The sequence below is a fragment of the Vidua macroura genome, chromosome 3 (genome assembly GCF_024509145.1).
Source record: "Vidua macroura isolate BioBank_ID:100142 chromosome 3, ASM2450914v1, whole genome shotgun sequence".
Taxonomy (NCBI): Eukaryota; Metazoa; Chordata; class Aves; order Passeriformes; family Viduidae; genus Vidua; species Vidua macroura.
In genome coordinates, this window is record NC_071573.1 from 12,616,404 (window position 1) to 12,636,487 (window position 20,084).

General features: G+C 40.8%; 1 protein-coding gene across 2 annotated transcripts; it reads left to right on the plus strand.

Annotated features, from left to right (window-relative positions):
• Positions 1–586: 586 nt before the first annotated feature.
• On the plus strand, positions 587–18,440 carry FAM98A (family with sequence similarity 98 member A). 2 transcript variants are annotated; one of them, XM_053974061.1, is made up of 9 exons: positions 587–666; positions 1,130–1,208; positions 4,109–4,257; positions 5,789–5,923; positions 8,743–8,927; positions 11,122–11,202; positions 12,490–12,606; positions 14,886–15,053; positions 16,572–18,440. In XM_053974061.1, exons 2-9 carry the CDS (start codon positions 1,156–1,158, stop codon positions 17,319–17,321), a joined length of 1,638 nt encoding a protein of 545 aa, XP_053830036.1. In that variant the 5' UTR covers positions 587–666; positions 1,130–1,155; the 3' UTR covers positions 17,322–18,440. The 2 variants fall into 2 exon arrangements, with proteins under 2 accessions (XP_053830036.1, XP_053830035.1); XM_053974060.1 differs by lacking the exon at positions 587–666 and adding an exon at positions 835–925.
• Positions 18,441–20,084: the final 1,644 nt, after the last annotated feature.

The window sequence follows — 20,084 nt, forward strand, 5'->3', positions numbered from 1 at the left end:
CCGGGCGGTGCTGCCGGAGGGGGCTGCAGCTGCGAGCCGAATGATCGCCTTTGGCCCCATCCCGGAGCTTTCTAGGGCTGGATCTGTACCCACGTGCACGGCTTTCCCTCTGGACATGCTGGCAACTGGAAAAAGTGAACGCTGTTACACCCCCTCCCCCGCCCCCCGAAGTTAAAATAATTTTTAAAAAGCTGCCAGAGCGTCGCCTCGAGGAGTTTCCCGGCCAGCACAGAGTCGGGCAGGCTCAGCCCGCCCAGCGCTGCCTTCAGCACCCCTAAAGGCCACGTCCCGCTGCAGCCCGCGCCGCCAGGCCATGGAGCAGAGGGAGAAACGAGACCCGCGGATTCCATTTAGTAATTGAACTGAAACGCCTTCGATTTATTAATTTAAATAATTTTATTCGGCGCCAGGTGCCCCCCCGAAAAGCCCTGTCGCGCGCAAGGCATGCCGGGATTTGTGGTCCCAACCGCGTCGTGGGGTCCTGCAGGGTGGGGACGGACTCTCGTTCCCTGGCGCGATTTGACCCTTCCACCGCCCCGTCCTCTCCCCCTGCCCCCGCCCGTTGCCGCGACGCCGCTCGCCGCAGCGCATTCCTGCGCGGGCTGCGCGGCGGCGAGGGAGGAGGCCTGCTTCCGGGTCTGACCTTACCGGCGCCTGAACACAAAAGTGAGATCCTTGGCTCGTCCCGGGCTCCTCTTCCCCCAAAAACGGCCCGTTGTCCGGTCTCGCATGCGTGTCCCAGTTTAGCAATGGTGCTCCGCTCGGCAGATAGGCGGAGACCGCCGCGGACGGAGGCGGCGCCGATCAGGCACCGGGGAGGGCGGCCCTAGAGAAGCCGGGTGAAGAGGGAGGCCGGGGGCCTGCGGCGCCGCGCTCCCCGCCCTGAGATGCCAACCCGGCAGTCGGCGGCGCAGCTGCGAGCGCGGTGCGTGGGGCCGCGGGGCTCGGGGAGGCGAGCGGGCATGGGCGGCGCGGGGAGAGGGGCTCCGGCGCCGGGAGCTCTCCCTCACCGCAGGGCAGGGGGTGAGAGCTGAGTCTCCACCACGAGGACGGGATGGGCTGGAGAAGGGGGGAATAGCGGGCGGTGGGAGTGCGAGAACTGGTAGCGCTGAGTCCCGCTGTCGCGCAGGTCCACCCCTCGTGCCCCGCCGCAGAATGGAGTTCGAGCTCCTGGAGAACGATGTGCTGGAGTCGCTGGAGGACCTGGGGTATGTGTCCGAGGCTGGGGGTGCGGGGCGTTCCCGGTGTGGGCCGGGAGCAGAGGGCGGCCCCGGCACGGACACAGCGCCGCTGTCCGCCCCCACAGGCCGGGCCGCTGCCGCTCCGGAGGGCCGCGGCTCAGGGCAGCGCCTGGAATGGTCCCTTTTCGTCAGAGCCGTCCCCAGAGCGGGGCTGGTGATGATGCCCCAAGCCAGACGGGCAGGCTTTAAGCTGCACGGCCTTGGCGAGTGTGTCGTTTCTCCGTGCGAGCTGATCCCCTTGATTCCTGAATGCCATCTGGTCTGTTGCTGCTCTGTTCTGCACAACGGCCCTAGCTGAGGGTGGGACAGGATAAAGAGATACATCAGACCATAAAAAAACTTTCAGGCTTTATATTTTTTGGGGGGGAGGGTGGAGAAAAAGCATTGTAAATGAGCAAGTGTTTTTCTTTACATATTTTAAAGGGTAATATAGCACAGGAAACTTTTGCTGTGTAAACCTGTTACTTTGTCAGAGTCAGGAAAGGCTGCATAAGCATGAAAGGAAGAACATGGAGAACACATCCTGCTGTAAGCTCCCATGTCTGTAAACTGTTGAGAGTTCAGAGGACAGGCAGCTACAATTTCACTTCTACTGCTGGTTCTATGCAAACAGCTGTATTTACTCACATTGGCCCCATTCCCGTAAATCACTTTGTGGCTAGAGTCATTATGCTCCAACAAAGATTGTATTTCCAGGGTACGTTAGTGATGATAGTTGCAAAGCTTGACAAATAGATTTCTGTTTTAGCAGGTATTTCTCTTGACTGAAATGTGAAAAGGCAGCTCTGTCACAATTAAAATACTTTCTTTTTTCTGTTTAAAAGGACACTTATGGCTTGAAGGAGTGGTGATTTGTGCTTCTGATTTGTGCAATTATAGACAGAAAGTGTTGTTGATTTTTGACATAAGTACTTAAAGCAAACAGTGAACGTAGATGAACACATAAATTATATGAAGCAAAATTGACAACAGTGAAAAAAGTAAATTTGGAGGATGAAAGACATGAGACCTCAGCAATATTGGTAACAACTGGGAAGACTATAGCATGTGTCTGAAGGATTTCTGATTCTTGGTGTCTGGAAAGACTGGGTGTTTGAGGCTTTATGCTTTGGCAGTAGCTCCACGGTCTTCATGGTGCAACTTATTTTTTCTCATCAGATACTGAAGATATTCCGAATATATCACTTGATTTTTTTTCTCATAGCATTACATGTTAGAGAGCTGTTTCTCTTTGTAATTGTGCTCGAGGTGTTCAGATGGTGGCCTCTTGTTTTGTACATCAGTTTGTTGAACTGTTGAAAAAGCAAACAGATGGGATAGCACAAAGTTACCAAAAGAGAGTGTAGCTCTGGAACACGTGCCGTTGGCAGAAACAGAAGGAAAAACTGCTTGCAGTTAGGAATCTGAAAGTTGGATTATTGGCCAGATTGATGTGTAGCTGAAGTCATAATTATAAGAAATTGCACACTCAAGATGGTACCTCTGTTAAAGAAAAATTCGAGAAAAGGTGCCTCTAGAAGATCTGAGCAGGGACTTAAATCCCAATTCTTCCAAAGCAAAAGGCTTGTCATTGCTTCCTTTCTACTTTGACCTGTAACTGGATGCTTCTGTTCTGAGTCCCAGGTGTTCCCAGACCTGCACATGTAGGGATGGGATGGGACTGAAACCTGCTCCAATTAGCCTCTTGAAGTGTCCAGCCTGCTGTGGTCATGCAGTAGGGTTGTAATACATGAGATTACAGCTTCCCACCAGCTGCCAGTAGATTAACTTTGTCACCAATCAAGCTGCTCCGTGAGGGAAAAGTTATTTTTGAGTGTGGCTTCTTCTTTTTACGTGGCTGAGGTAATAGGCCACTACAGTGAAGGCCAAATCCTTTGTATGTGGTATTAAGCACAGGAGCAGAGTGAGGAGAATTACATTTCAGTTTGAGATGGTTTTTTATTGCTGAGGTTTGCCAGGAGTTGCCTGTTGGATTGTTGTGAGGTAGTGGATGACTTTACCCGGAAGTTCCCAAGAGAGATTTCGTTTAGTTATGAGCACTCTTGGATGTCTTTGTCTTTTGGGAGCAATATTTCAAAATAATATTGTACATGTTTTTTCTAAAATACTGAGGTAAACTCTGACTTGTGCTTCTACCTGGTTAATAAGGTAGCCTTCTCCCAACTCTTCATTCTCCCCCTGAGAGATTATCAGTACACAGATGTTCTGAAAACTATGTTTTCTGAGATCTGGTCTATAAACTTATCCCTTTCTTTCAGTAGGTCTGATTTTTGGCTTATTTTGCTTATGCAAAGAACCAGTTCCCTTAATATTTCTTGTGTATATTTAGGGAGGTTGGTTTTTCTAGAGATGATATTGTTATGCGGATCACTGTTGTAATATTTCTATCAAAGGCTTTGTTTTGTAAAGCTGCCCTTTCATACGTGATAGGAAATGACAGTAAAGATGCACTTGTTCAGCAGTAATTATCCAACATCCTGTAAAGCAGTATGTAGAACTCAGGAAAGATTCTTTGAGACTGCAGTTGCCCTGGATAGTCTATTGTCAGTAACATCTTCAGGAGGTGGTGGCAGAGAAGTTGCCACTGTACATGGTAACATTCTTGTGGAGGAAACTTTTGATAATGCTATTTTGTGACACAGTCTCTGTGATGGTAAGTTAATGTGCACACAAATTCTGCGTTTACTCTGATGTTTTCAATGTGGTTCTTGCTACAGTTCAGTCCAGGAATCCCCTTTCCATGAGATCAGCACTGCAGATGTGTTGTGATTGTAGCTCTCAATATGCATATGGCATAAAATAAATCTGTCAAAGGACATTGGTCACAGCAAACATTAATAAACTGTGCTTTTTGTTTTGCTTCTCAGTTACAAAGGTCCATTGTTAGACGACAGAGCGCTGGCTCAGGCAGTCTCCCATGGAGCCAGTTCCCCTGAATTCACCAAACTCTGCGCTTGGTTGGTATCGGAGTTACGGCTCTTCTGTAAACTAGAGGAGAACGTGCAGGCAACCAACAGTAAGTAGTCATAACTCCAGCACAAACATGCACTTAATGTGTGTTCTTGCATGCCACAGAGATTAGGGCTGGGCCTATCTGTTGTACCAGGGAGTGTTGTCTGCACGCTGCCAGATTTTAGATATTTCCCACCTCAAATTTGCCTAATGAACAGCCAGTAGAGGTTGAAATAATAGTGGTGATAAAACAGTCTTTCTCCTGAAATTAGCTTTTTCTGTTAATTTTTCAACCATATATTTTTTTAAAGTTCTTAGAGGGATTTAGGGAAACATTACTGTTAGTGGGATTTTTACTAGATCATGAGAATATTTTTATTTCAATGCTTCTGTCTGTAATTTTGATGTCAGTAATGCTACTGTTCAAGGTTACATTCTCATGACTACAGTAACCATATCTTCTCTTTTTACTGTTAGTTCCCTTAACTCGGTGCTTGCTGTGAATTTTTGAGAAGGAGCCTGAAAATGATTGTTTTTCATTTTGGTAGAGGAAGCAAACCGTAGCTTTCAGAAAAAAAAAAGTTAATTTTGGTCAACTAGTCATGACAATCTACAGATTAAATTATTAAATTGGTGTGATAACCCATATTCCTGAATATCTAATATATTAACTCATAATGCTTTCATAAGCTTAGCTTTGTATTTACTCAGTGGCCAAAGGTTGCTGCCTTCTACCTCAGCATCTGTTACTTTCCTTTCTCTTTGTTTTTGACATATTCATTCTTTCTTCTTTGAGTGTATTTCATATTCTTTCTGTGTAACAGTACAGTATCTCACTCCTTCTAGTAGTAAAAGGTTCCTATTCTTTGTTTTGTGTAAAAATACAATCCAGAAATAGTCCAACATCTATCTCAAATTCATAAAACACAGTGACAGAAACATGTTAGCTGGAGTACCATCAAGTCCTACCTTCATTTTGTATGTCTTGATTTTAGGAATAACAGACATTTGGGGTTGAAGTCTCTTCCCAAAAGATAAAAAAATGCTATTTCTCATCACTTTTTTTTTTTTTAACCTAACAAATTCTTTCTTGTCACTGTTTTTTTTACCTAATAAATTCTGATTAGTTTCCGTAATGTCAGTATTTTTGACAGAAATATCAGTCTAAGGTTTGGCTTATGTGACTTTCTTATTTTACCGGATATTGATATGAAATAAAATCAGTTGACAAATGAGAGCTTACAGGGAGAAGTAATAGAAAAAAAGTGAGACCTCATAAACCATATTTATTATTCATGATAGTTTTTAATGTCCCCTTTCATTGTAGAAGTTGCCCGTGCCTGTCTGTTGTAGCTTGGAAAAGCAGTCAGTGAAACATAATTTTATATTAATGGAGCATATAATGGTTCCAAATAGGTTGTGCTGTGTCTTGGAGGAACCCAAGAAATGCACTTGGCCTCCATTAAAAATGGGTCTTAATGTTAAATAACAACTTGAGCAAAATACATATTTTTTAAATAGCTAATTCATACTAATCACACCCCCTATATATTAGCAATTAGCAATGAATGAATTATTATTCTTTTTTTTCTAAGGTCCAAATGAAGCAGAAGAATTTCAGCTTGAAATGAGTGGGTTGCTGTCTGAAATGAACTGTCCATATACGTCATTAACATCAGGAGATGTGACAAAACGCCTTCATAATCAAAAGAACTGTCTCTTGCTGCTTAGTAAGTTAAAAGGGTGCTTGCAAGCAAACCTGATTTTCTGCAAGATTTATAGTATTGTTTCTTACACTAATGAGTTACTGGTTACTTTACCACAATGTACTACACTACAGTTACCTAAAAATATGCATTATTTTTACCATAATTTACAGCATTAGAGTATTTTACTTCTGGGTTTATTAGTCAATACGTACCCAGTATATGATGGAAAATACTCTGTGTTAACCTTTTTCACAGGTTAACAAAAAGCCTGCCCTATTACTTCTCAAAAGGCACAACAAAGAGGGAATTATTTGAAGATTCCTGCCAGAATTTAGCCACTGAACTCTACTTAGCATGGTTGTAAAAATGACCACTAACATCAGATGCATCATAACTTTAGAGGCTCCCACTGTGATGACTTGCAAGGTGTAACAGAACTTGCATTTTCCTACACTGACAGCAGTTGGAATTGTTATGAAAGAGAGAATGTTTTATCCCAATTCCCAGTTCTTTTGATCAACATCCGTAGTAAATAGCTTCACTGTTGCTTTCTGCTGATTGAAAGGAAATTAACATTAGCAATGGTGATGTCTTCCTTTTTCCACCCATCAGATCTCAATAGCTAAATTGTTTTTTTTCTCCCTATGAAATGTTAGAGGAGAAGAAATAGTACTTGAATTTTTAAAAGGTATGTGATATTAATTCATTAATTCACATTATAATAAAAAAATACAAGCTTGAGTTAGAAACTGTAGTACTAATTTTAAAATCAAGCTGAGTTAATGTTTTATTTGCTTCCTCAGTTGCTGCTGATTCTTTAACTTTTCAAAACAGAAATTTAGTTCTGCTGCCTTCTGAGATACAAGAAATTATTTACAAAGTAGGTTCCTGTATTTCAACAGTAGGAGAAAGATGATTAGACTTGATCTGAATATTTCTTATAGTATGTTTAAAAATGTCAGATGAAGTGAGGTAGTTTCATTTGAAATAGTTTGTAGCTCAAACTATCTTCTCTTCAGCTTGTTTTCTGTAAGCCAAGCCATTCAATAAATTTGGCTTGTCTGTGACACACAGTTTATCCCAGAGGTCATTTGGGATGTACATTTTGGTAATATAAGGCTGTGTTCAGGAGCTGAACTCTGGTATCCCATCTGGCAGGAATGCTGTGTTTACTGTCAAATGGGAAATTGCAGTAGTGCCAAATTCCTTTTTTGTGTACCACCATAGTTGCATAGCTTTCTTCAGCTGTGTTAAGTGAACTTACTAGGTATCCTAGGTATGCTGTTGTATGTGAGCCATAAAACTAGGTTCTTTTTCAGGAGAAACAGGGTAACCCTCTGTAGTGAAATGCCAGGGTATTTTACATTTTAATGAAATGCAGCAAAGTTTATGTCACTTGGAAGATGTAGCAGTATTGCTGGGAGATGAAAGCACCAAATAAACCCAAGTAGTTAGGATTGATTGTCTAATGTGCAGCATCACTAGAATAAAATGTTAGGCACTAGCATCTACAAAACAAAAGTACAAGAGTTTCAGGCTGGTTCAGAAAAGGTGTGCAAAAAGAGAATAGCTATCTAAAGAACATTCATCTTAGTGACAGACTTAAAAAATTCTTGGTAGAGGAGGTTGAAGATAGCTTAAATGTGATCTCTAAATTTTTGAAACAAAATTCTCCTGCTAGTTTCTTTTTCAGTAGACCTGAAAAGAGTGTTAATAATTGAAAATTCAATGTAAGAAAAACCTATATAAAGTGTTGCTGAAAGAACTTACAAAGGATGCTTCACTGTTTTACATATCCTAAGTTTTTTATTTATAAGGTATTCTGTATCTTTAGCAGATGACATTCTAAAGATCATTAAAACACTGTGTTCTTTTCTTAGTCTTTTTATCTGTCCCAGTTTTATAAATAATAACCTTCTTTTGTGTATCTGTGGGTTTACTTCCCTGCTCATAAGTGTGTCTGCAGTATCAGTTTTTCTTATTTTTAGAAGTGTTTATGTATGTTATTGCTATGGCCACTCACTATGATTAATGAGAAAAGTATTGTTAAACTTGTGCATTTTTAAAAATTCAAACCTTAAAGTTGTGACACCTGCAAAACAAACAAAGGCTGTTAGTATAATTGTAAACTTATATCACTGTAAATGACACCTGATGCTGAAATTCTGGACATATACCGTGTTCAGAAATTGTGATTCTGATTTTTCTCTTTTTGTTTGAGGAAGGAGTTACAATGTAATAGTAGGCTCTTACAGTTCTGATATTGAAGAAGACTTCAGCCTTCTAACTTCTATTCTAGCTTCTATTTCTTCAGTTACAGCCTTCCTTTCTGAAGTTATTGTAAACATGAATTCTCAATAGTGCTTCTCGGTGGGATTATTCTTCCACTCTACATTTTGTGTGGGGAGGTAGAGGAGATTCATCTGACATTTCACTTCTCGCTACTCATTACCTTGCTTGTTTCCTAGAGCCTCAAGAAGTGCTTGTTTACCCTAAAATGCACATCTCAGTCCCTTATCCTGCTTGTTTCCATGTTCCTGTCTTTGCTGGGTAAAACCTGAAGGAAAAGAACTGTGCTCTGTTGAACTCTGGGATTAATACTTGCTGGAATTTTTCCAGACTTTAATTGGTTGTACTAAACCTGTCCTCTGTTTCTTGTGTTTCTAGCACTGAACTGAGTAATTGTAAATATGAGTGTTCTGTAGATACAAAATTTTTATCCCTCACTCTATCTAAAACAGTCAATTTGCATGTTTGTTGGTTGTAAGCACTTGAGTTTTCACTGGCTCTAAAATAACTCTTTTATATCTGATAGTCAAATCTAATTTTTCTTACCTCAGCATACCTCATCTCAGAACTGGAAGCTGCCAGAATGCTGTGTGTGAATGCCCCTCCTAAAAAAGCCCAGGAAGGGGGTGGCAGTGAAGTCTTTCAGGAGCTAAAAGGCATCTGTATTGCTTTAGGCATGTCCAAGCCTCCTGCCAACATAACGATGTTCCAGTTCTTCAGCGGAATTGAAAAAAAAGTAAGATCCAAAGGAAGAAAAATTTGAGTATTTATGATGTTATTGCTTTGATGGAAAACAGTTCTGCTACCTGGGTGAGGTTTGCCTCTTGTGCAACTCCAGTGTTTGAATTGTGAAGGAAAGTTAATGTGGTTTACTGCGTATACAAAGAGTCAGAATCTTGAAAATTATTTTGAAGGCTTTTTCCATGCCAAGGCATGAGGTCAGGGACTTTTGCTATCATTGCTTTCCAGGGTGACTGCTCTAGATTTGATGCCATCACTTGTTGCAGAAGACGTTCATCTTAGGCCTCAGGAAAAACGTTAAAGAGAAATGTTTTTCAATAAATACACCTAAACAAATTTGTATGGGAACCTAATGTTTTAAAGATGTTTTGGTTAAAAGGTGGTGTAACTAAAGTAAAACTTAACATCTTCTCCCTAAGACTTCATAATTTCTTGTGATTCCAGTTATTTTTATTCCTGGCATGTGTGTGTTCTTCAGGCTGTTGTGATTTTTAAAAAAAAAATTTACTTTTGAGTAACTTTTATAAATCAGAGAAATTAAATGGAATGGGCTGTCCAGTACACATACCAAAGGTCAGGGACAGAAAGCTTTGAAATCACATTTAGTGACTTAATTTGCAGGATAGGGGAGAGCAGAACAGCAGAAGACAACCCTTAACTTTAAAGAACAGGTATGGGTCCCTTCTAATGCAAAGCTCCCCAAAACACTCTGAATTTGACAAACCATTTAGTTGCATTTTACTTAAGCAAAACCAAGAAACTGAAAATAGTGTTTTGTTTCTATGCAAGATATCAGTTTGGTTTGACCTGTTTAAGAGGAGGAGGAGTATGGTTTTCCATTAGGAGTCCAAGGTGTAGAATGAAAGCAGTTTGTTTTCTAGTTTTGGAATTATTGTGAGCACTACACAGACACATAAGAAATGCTGTGCTTCTATTTTATATAAAAGGTAGGAAATATTCATAATAATGGACAATGCTAGGAAGCTTTGCTGTTGAAAGAGACTCTCTAAAAATACAGAATATAAAGTAGATTAAAATCCTCTTAATCTGGGGATTCTGTTATGCTTCTGTTTTGCATTGTCTGGTACAGTTAAATGAATATTCTCTCAATGACTTACATTAAGCTCCCTCCTCCTTAACCATCCTTACAGTGTAATGAAGTACAATCAGGACTTTCTAAACTACGGTTTTAGCAGAAATTGTACATAATTTGTGTTTACAGGCTGAATACTTCACTTGTTAGCAGTACTTGAGAAGGAGAAAGTAAAGCGAGCTAACAACTGAAAAACTTATTTCACTTTGTAAATGAACACATCACCGTGTTCTTGTTTATAAAAAGTGAGTCTTAGAATGGCAATATTCTGATTGATTGTGTGAAAATCAAGCTAACTTTTTCTTCACATATATGTAGTATAGTTTGGGTTAGGCTCTTTGTGTAGTTGACTCTCTTTGTTCATGATCCACCACATTAAGAAAAGGAACTGCTGATACTTGAATGAACTGCCTCTGCTATTTGAAAGCACTTAGGTTTAAAATCTTAAATAAATTTGGCTCACTATCATTGGAAAACCAGGTCACTGAATGTGTTAGATCACATGCTGGAATGAACAGGTTGGTGGTTTTTTTCCAAACTGCTTCAGAAGTTTTTGTCACTGCCACTCCATTTCTTCCCCCTTAAAGTCCTAAGAAATTTTGAGATGGGATAGATAATTTAAGTTGTGCCCGAACTCCTAAAATGCAAGATAGAGTTAAAATTTCATACCAAAGATTTTTATCCTTTTGATTGTAAAGAGGGGTCCTTCTTTGGGTCATGTTATATTTTACATCATCTTAAAATAAGCTTTTTGATACAAATGTGGGTTTTCTTCTGGATTAAAGAGATGATGTGTAAAATAATCCCACTGGCTTCAAGAGTAGCAGTACCTCATGGTGTCTTTGTTTTTACTGTTGATCTATTCTGTAGTCCCTTCTCTTAATTTTTAAATAATTATAGCTGAGACTACCAGAAATCTAAAAACAGTTGCTTTCCAAAAGACGTGCGCTTGGCTCTCTGTTCCAGAGAAAATAACTTGATACTAGAGGTTGCTGTGTCATGCCTTTCACTGTCTAGCAGTTCTCTCCTTTAATTTGAATCTTGAAAAACTAATTTTTTTTAGCCACAGCTTATATTTTTATATGTCTCCTAACAGCTGAAGGAAACTCTAGCAAAGGTTCCACCTAATCATGTTGGAAAACCTTTATTAAAGAAACAACTGGGACCAGCTCACTGGGTGAGTAGTTGCAGGTATTAGAGCCCATTTACCTTTTTCAAGTGTACAAAGTATTGATCTTGACTCTGTGTTGCAAAATGATTTTTCTCTTTTGGGAGACAAGAAGATAATTTCTTGCAATATATAGTATATGTTGGTGCAGTAAATGTACAGCAACTGATAAGATCTTAGACTCATGAATCTCTAGGTCCAGGTGCAGGCTAAACTTTTCCAAAATGAGAGACCTACAGTGGTGGTGCTGACCAGCATGCTTGTGCAGCAGCTTAAACCTTCCTCTCCTGCCCTTTTCCAGCACTGTCTGTGTGACCTAGTCCTGCTTAGATGGTGTCATGTCTGCTTCTGGGGCTTCTTTTTAGCTAAGCTGTGGGTCTGTTTGTAATGTCCCCTTCTTTTTCTCACTTGGACTAGTCTGCTTCCTGCATAGCCTCTCCAAGAGGCAGTGAGGATGCAGGATGGACCTGGGAGAGACATTGTACACTTAGGCTGCAGGGCTGTGATCTTCTCCAGCTGGGATTTGTCACCTGCTGTACCAGGAGCACAGTGCCTGGCTTAATCACTGCTGCTGCACCAAGCTCAAAGCTATGGCTGCTGCTGCAAGACTTCAGGTCTCTCTTGTCTCTTTCACTTAAGGCTGAAGCACATCATTCCCCAGTAGTCTGCTTCCTTCAGTGCTTTTATTGTTGAGACTGGAAGTGGGCCCTGCTGCCCTCCCTCCAGCCAGGCCTCTTTAAATATATATATTACTTCTCTAATGGTGCATATCTTACCTGCTGCTCTAACTGAACCACTGTCTGCTACCAGGTGTTTCTCATGATTTTTTCCTACAGGGCACTTTGTTGTTTTGCCTGTATGCAGACTGCTTTAATCAAGATCCTCTTGCAGTAATGTACTTACTTTTAGTCTTTTATCTTTGCTCTATCTTTATCCTTAAGCTTTCTACTTTTTAAGAAGGCACGAACGCCCTATTTCTTAGGAGTTACGTATGCCCTTGCTTCAGCTTGTTGCCTGTAGTATCTTCTCACCTGTGTTTCTCTGTGCTGGTGGATGTTGAGAAGTAGCTCAGCAGTTTTTATGCTGTTAGAAATGGTAGAAGGTTGAACATGAGCCTTGGAAGGTTCAGGAAAATAACATCAGCAGGCACAGCTTGGCTGTGAGTCCATCTGACAAGGTAGATAATTGCAGTCTTAAGCCATGCATATTCTCTCTGTGTCATACTCTCTTCCATCCACATAGTTTATTAAGTAGAAACACTTTAATCTATAGATTGTTTGCAAATTTTTGTTTCAGGAAAAAATTGAAGCAATTAATCAAGCCATAGCCAACGAATATGAAGTCCGAAGAAAACTGTTAGTCAAACGTTTGGATGTTACTGTGCAATCCTTCGGCTGGTCAGACAGAGCTAAGGTACAGACAACTTGCTGTGAAGTTCTGGTTGTTGGTAACCCTTTATAATGAGTATCTCTGGAAAACTGCATCATTATTTTGTCCTTCATGAGTCAAAAATAATCACAGGCGTTGTCTGGTTTTGTTTTGAGTTTCTAAAGAAATTTATGACAATGGAACATGTTTAAAAATATTTTACTTAGAACTGATCTGTTGGATTTTAAATCAGTCTGTAAAATGAAAAGTCAGACTGTGTGTAACTGCACACCGAAGCCACTGGAAAAAGTTAGAGATTACTGATCCAACCATGTTCAGAATACCATAATGTGAACCATTAAGTGCTGTGTCTTGTGTGACGATAGAAAATCATCTTCTTGTTGACCATCCCTTATCTTACTTTATGCTATCCACAGTGACCAGATTTTCTTAACTCAAAGTGTGTCTGCAATCACAACTCCACAGATGCACATGAGAAAAGCTGCTAAGGCACTTCTTGTTCTTACCTTATAGACAGGGTAATGCTTTATGTGCTTTGTTTGTCTTTGAACCGTGCAAGTGGCTGTGACATGAGATCTGTTCTTCCTTGAGTACATGATAGATACTATGCTTTTAGAAATAATTATATGGTTTCCTTATTTCCTATATCTCAGAAAGAAATTACAGGATTTTTAGAAATAGTACACAGAGTTTATTTTCCAGGACTAAACCAGATCTGCTAACATGGTGTTAAGTATGCTGCTGACAGTGTTTGAGATGGAGTTATTAGTGCTAAACTGTGACACATAAAATCATTGAGTGTTTTTTCTTGATAAGTGTTTTTTCAAAAAGCAGCTATACTTTAATAATAAACTGTGACCTGTCCGATTTTGTTTCATCATCTGAGTGGGACTTCTACTGGTGTACTCTCTATTAAACCTTGTATTCTTCAGGCTTTTTAGTTGATGACTGAAGAACTAGCTGACTGTTTAAATATTTTAATAGAGAATAAAAACGACTTGACTAGCTACACAAATTGTGTATATGCATTTATGTCTATTAGAATGCAAATATTTTTTTAGAAGCATAACAATACAAATTTGGAGAATGTTGCTGTATTATTCCAGACATATAAAGCAGTTTGTTTTAACAGTAACTTCTAGCAAGATTATAATTTTCTTTTTTATTTGAAAAGTATCATAACACAATAGTATAATGAAATAGCCACATCTCCACATAGTGGAAACACCAGGAAAAAAAAAAACAACCTTGCAGTCTATTATTAGGGATTTTTAAAAGTTAAAATTTTAAGTTTCACCTAAAACAGTATCATAGAACCAAAATATTGTGCTCAGAGCTCAGTCAAACTTACCAGGGAAAAATACACTAGTACTCTGGTGAATACTTTTGCTTCTCCTACCCAGTGCCATATTCCAGTTCTCTGCCTTTGGATGGAAAACAAGATTTTAGGATTTTAAAATGTGCTCCTAAGTTTTTGCACTGTTGAGATATGTTGGAAAACCAGGTTTGCCTGTCCCCACTGCCATCCTCTGCATTCAGATGGCAATGTGGTTTATCCTAACTACATCACACACTACGCTCTTTTGATAACTGAAGAGAGATGTAACTTGTGTGGTAACTCACATGTAGCAGTACAGATTTCTCTTGTGTTTCAGCTGGAAAACTTTTGAGGTGTTCAAAAAGGCTGGAATGGTTAATGCTGAAAGGCAGTAGAGGAAGAGGCATTGCATACAAGGCAAAGTTGAGTGTAGGATCTCATTTCAAGCTCTGCCAGGCCCTCTTGATGCCTTTCATTCCAGTCAGCTTCTTCACAAAGATGAGTGAAATGAGTTAACAGGGCCTTTTTCTGCTAAGTGTTGGAGATGGGGTGAGGCTGGCCCAGCTGGAATGGGTGCAGGTCAGGGTGAAGGCACAGAAGGCTGTCTGGAGGCTAAACACAGATGTTTCACTTCCAGTATCTTCTGGATTTTAGCAGTAATTCATATGACTATATGGCACACTTCTATTCTGTGTTTGACTGCCTGGAAGTAATACAGTCTGATGTGTATGTTGTTGAAATTGTCAGCTCATTGGTGTCTTGGCATTTCAGTCTGAATTGTGTTTCCTATTTACTTAAGAAATTAATGTGACAAATGCTAGTTTGATTGAAGTAATCATCAGTTATAAAGTGGTTCTCACTGATTTTATATTAACTTTTTGTTCTATTTGCAGTAGTGGCTTGTTATTCAGTGCTGATTTGATTCTTTTCATGAGATGTCCCATTGCTTTAACTGACTGGGTTTTATTTTTCTTTGCTTCAACAGAGTCAAACAGAAAAACTGGCTAAAGTCTACCAGCCAAAACGTGCCCTCTTATCTACTAAGTGCACTATATCAATTGCAAATCTCTTGGCAGCTCGGCAGGATCTGTCAAAGATTATGAGAACAAGCAGCGGATCCATCCGAGAGAAGACTGCATGTGCCATTAATAAGGTACCTTTGGTGACAAATGCCTTGTTCTTTTAGGAATATTTAAGTAACTTGAATGTAGTAGTAAATCCTATTTTTTTTTTTCAGAATTGTAAGTGGAATTTGGAAATAAAGGATAAGAAACTTGGTGTTTATATATTGCAGATAATGCATCAGTGTATTATGGATAGCACAGTTTCAGCTGTTGAGGTTCACAGTGTCCCTTCTCTGGGGCACTAAAAATTGATGAAATACCTTGGATTGCTTTCAGTGGGAGTAGGCCTGCCCTGTCTTGCCAGAATTACAGAAGCCATTGCTCTACTGCTACCTGATTCTGCCACCATGTCTAAAATAACATCTACATAGTAACTGTGTTTCTGGTCTGTGTAAATAGAATGTACTAAGATCACAAGGCAAGGATCCCAGAAATTAGATTGCCCTGGGTACACAAATAGATTACAGTCAAATGTATCGTTCTAATAATGACACAGGATAAACATGACTTAGACAAAACAGTTTGCCTTGTTTCAAAAATTATGATTTTACAAGAGTAATAGGCTCAAAAAAATATATGTGCTGAATTTGCAGCTCAATAGCTATGTATAGCTGCATTCTTGCTGCTTTAAAATTGTGGGGATGGGTGCATGCTCTTCTACCTTTTGAGTACCAACTGTACCTCTGGTAAAGTTCTTATTAATTTAGGAGAGAATAGTGGTGTACTGATTTGGTCAGAACCCATCCAACCCAAATAATTTCTGCACCTTTTTAGTGTTGTTGGTGTGTAAGAAATTAAGTAGTAAGACAGGTTGACCCTATCATCAGACTGTATATATGTTTTAGTAGGAATGCACTACTGCCCTGCTGTTGATGTATAATCTGTTAACTTATTTCCATTATCAATATTAAACGTCTTCCAAGACAGTAGCATGAATTACAAAGTAGCCTACTTCTGTTGAAGTTCCTTTGTTATAGTGCTTCAAAACTTCAAGCAGTACAAATGTCCTGTCCCATTTTGCCTTGCTAAATTTCTAAGGTCACATCATCCTTAGACAGCTAAAGACCTCTAGCATCTTGTTCCACTCTGATTGGTGCTCTCTCACACCTGTCGTTAAGTTTCTGCATATCCTCACTGAAAAATAGAAATTTTTGCCCTTTATTTACCAAGTCAATGGCTTCTAAAGGAATTCAGAGCACTAGTTAGGAGAGAGAGTGTGTTGCATTGTACTTGTGCATATTTGAGTTTAGCACTCTGCACTAATAGAGTTAAGTGAAAGACTGCATTGGTGCTGCCCATGGTGGTGTGCCTGCTGTTTGAACACAAAGCACAGTTCTCCTGACTTGTCTTGTTAGCAGTGCTTCAAGTACTAGATAATCCCTGTTTAACTTTTGTTAACTGGACACAGAGGTCTGTCACGTTCAAACACTCAAAATTTGCCTGGATGTAAAAACCTTGGAGTGAGTGCTGTCTGTGGTGTGTCTCAGTAAATGTGACTCATGTGAGGTGTCACAACTCCTACGGCAGTTTTCCCTTTCCCTTTGCAGGTGCTAATGGGCAGAGTGCCTGACAGAGGAGGAAGGCCCAATGAAATTGAACCTCCACCTCCTGAGATGCCACCGTGGCAGAAAAGACCAGAGGGTGGCTCGCAGCAAGGCGGTGGCAGAGGAGGTAGAGGTGGCTACGACTCTTCCTATGGAGGGCGGGGAGGTTATGATCACGGGGGTCATGACCGAGGAGGAAGAGGAGGCTATGACTCATCATACGGAGGGCGAGGAGGTCATGAACAAGGAAGCCATGATCGAGGGGGACGAGGAGGACGTGGTGGTTATGATCATGGTGGCAGAGGAGGAGGAAGAGGAAACAAGCTTCAAGGAGGCTGGACAGATGGCGGAAGTGGTGGTTACCAGGATGGCAGCTACAGGGAGAGCAACTACAGAGATGCAGGTTTTCAAACAGGTGGCTACCATGGTGGTGGTGGCTACCAAGGAGGAGGCTATGGTGGCTACCAGTCGTCTTCTTATTCTGGAAGTGGTTACCAGGGGGGTGGTGGTGGTGGTTACCAGCAAGACAACAGATACCAAGATGGTGGGTCCCACAGTGACCGAGGGGGTGGACGTGGAGGAGGGAGGGGTGGCCGTGGCGGTCGCGGTGGCCGAGGAGGTCAAGGAGGCGGCTGGGGGGGCAGAGGTGGTCAGAACTTTAATCAAGGAGGGCAGTTTGAGCAGCACTTCCAGCATGGAGGTTATCAGTATAATCAGTCTGGCTTTGGACAAGGAAGACACTTCACCAGCTGAGGCTGCTAAAAATTTAGACTTCAGCAGAGCTCACATAATAGAAACCTGGTTTCAGAGGCCTGACTTAAATGCTGCTTGAATTAGTACAGGTTTGTACACAGCAGGTAGAATCTTTTGGGTGGGATGTTTGGCACAGAGCAAAGCACAATTTCGTGTAGACCTCTCCTTTCTACCCACCTCTACCTGTCTGAATGAAAGACATTGTCACTACTCCCTGCATCCTAAACATCAACTAGTAGCCATGCTTTTTGTATGTTGGACTGGTTCCCTCTGCTCAAAACACTTTTGTTCTAAATATGGCTGCTGTGTTTGCCTTCTGTTTTGATTTGGAGAAATACCAACACCCGTCAAATTTGTCTCTTATAATACACAGTAGAACTTCTGCATTTTCTCCCTCAAATCATTATTGAGTTACATGTTCTAAACCAGTCTGGAGTGCTGCTTTTCTTCTTGCTGACCTCTTGTTTCAGTCAGTGGCGTTACAGCGTGTGTGTGCACGCACAGGGAACTCCTCTGAGAAGCAGGGTTTTGTGTTATCTGAGCTCTACTGTGGATGCCATGTTCAGTAGCCTTATCTCCTGCTAAACCACGTTTTCACACCTGCTCAACTCCGAAGACTGACCGCCGCCAAAATCTGCAAAGATAATTTCAAACTAAGCTAAATTGTGAACCGATAGTGTATGTAGGCCTGTAGTTAGGTGTAGCAATTCAAACTGACCTGCATCCATCCAAAACAAGTTGCTCCTCCTCCAAACCTAATTTTTACTTGAAATCAGCTAGAAGAAATGACAAACTGAAGTTTATTTTATTTGCAAGTTAAATACCACTGGCTCAGCAAATCTAGGGCAATTTGTTTTGGGGGTTGTCTTTTTAAAGAAATGCACTACGGCCTGGGAAGATTAGTTCCTGCCTAGAGGAAGCCCTTTTATTATTGCTGCAGAAAACAAAACCTGGCTGAGTTTGGTGTTCTAATGTTTGGGTTTTTTTCTTTACTGAAAGCCACATAATGCTTCTTGCTGGGTTTTTTGTGTACATAAACATTGTCAAAAAGCTGTGAAAGGAAATGGCTGAAGGTGTGCCGTTGTATAAAAGGTGAGCAATAAAAGTATCTGTATGTTCTGTTTGCTTTAGTTTCTTTTCCTTGACAGTAAAAAGCAGTTGCTACAGTAGCTGGAAATTCATGGGGATTTGTCTTCTTCATCTCTTTTTTTTTTTTTTTTTTTTTTTTTTTTTTTTTTTTTTTTTTTTTTTGTTGTTGTTATTTATTTTGTACTTTGTAGTTGTCCCAGCTGTACCATGCATTTTGTCCTTTGAGGGGCTGTCAGAACAGCAGTGGGTGGCAGGAACTGATCTTCAGTTACTGACTTTTGTTCTGTTCCTTCCTCTGTGTGAACTTGGTATGCTGCTTCTGGGAACTTCCTGATGCTCTCCAGCCTTGTGGAAATGTAGGTTCTTGCTACTGTGCTCAGATCACTGTAGCAGAGGCTATGATGATGGCAGAGTCTACCTGTTTTGTCCTTGGGGATGAATCCAGATTGATGGAAGCAACAGTGGCTTACAGTAACAGCATAAGTATCTGAGAGAATCTCTGTAACGCTGGTGTTGCTGTAATTCAAGGTAGTCATGTAACTAAGTTTAAAAACATCATTTAGAACTGATTTGTCTGTATTTTGTGCCACAGTCAACCTGGAAATCTGTTTTGATTTATTGCAGCCACTAGATGCTGCTAGTGATTCACGGGTTTGGAAACGAGGCAAAGGCACTTGGGAAAGGCACTTGGGAATCTGACATAATGGCTTTTCTCCTTTAGTGCTTCAAACAAATTTAACAAGCCTGATGAAGAAAAAGCTTTCTGTATTGAATCCAGGTCTTTGAGGATCACTGATAAAGATCTATCTGTGCCTAACATAGTTCAAATTATCTAAAAGTGAATCTTGCTGCTTCACAAAAGTTTATTGATGATTTCTTACAGCAGCAATCTCCAGAGGTGTCTTACCTTGTCATGAGCATTAGCTGGTGAATAGCTGCATTCCTGCAAAAATAATTAGTGGGGTTTTTTTTAAGAATTAGGGTTCCTACAGGGGGGTCAGTCCTGGACTAGCAAATGCAAAGAGATTGACAAATTAAAAGAGCCTTTTGCTGGGAATGTAATCTCTTCAAGCTGACAGCTTCTGCTTTTCTTCACGCTCCTCACTGCAAGAGGATGGTGTTTTCTGTACGGGCATTAAGAGTGCTGTAAACTTGTTCCTAGCAAGCGGGAACTCAGGAGGCTCTTCAGAGAGCCCCTGCTGGAGTTACATCAGCACCTTCAAAAGTGCTTTCTGTGCCAGAGCTGCCAGTTCCTCTGCAAGACTATAGCTGTTGCTGCAGTGGAGAGTCTCACCTTTGCACACTGTGACATGGTGGATTGATGCTGGGGTGGGGTAGGAGCTTCCACTTCCTCCCAGATAGCTTTTTCTCATCAAAATATGTTGCTTCTCCTTCCTCTTCCAGGACTTAGGGTAAGCCAAGTCCCAATTTATTCCTGTTTGAGGGGGAAAGTTAAAAATCAGAAGTCAAAACCAGGAGGCTTTACTCTTCCAACAGGAAAGAAAACACTTTGCTTCTGCCAGCTGTTGTTGTTTTTCCTTACTCTATTGTTTCCTTCTGGTGTGCTGTGACTTCTTTGTTCCCCAGAGAAAACAAGCTTTGTGTATGTGGAGAGCACAGCTTTGATTAATGAAAGCAAACAGCCACTGCTTTGTTATTCTCTGTATGATGCTC

What these genes read in the sequence shown, in the direction of transcription:
- FAM98A (XM_053974061.1), top strand. Translation starts at nt 1,156, where the DNA reads ATGGAGTTCGAGCTCCTGGAGAACGATGTGCTGGAGTCGCTGGAGGAC. An exon ending in GAGTCGCTGGAGGACCTGGG is followed by an intron (nt 1,209 to 4,108) that starts GTATGTGTCCGA and finishes TTTGCTTCTCAG; the next exon opens with TTACAAAGGTCCATTGTTAG. An exon ending in CTGCATGTGCCATTAATAAG is followed by an intron (nt 15,054 to 16,571) that starts GTACCTTTGGTG and finishes TTCCCTTTGCAG; the next exon opens with GTGCTAATGGGCAGAGTGCC.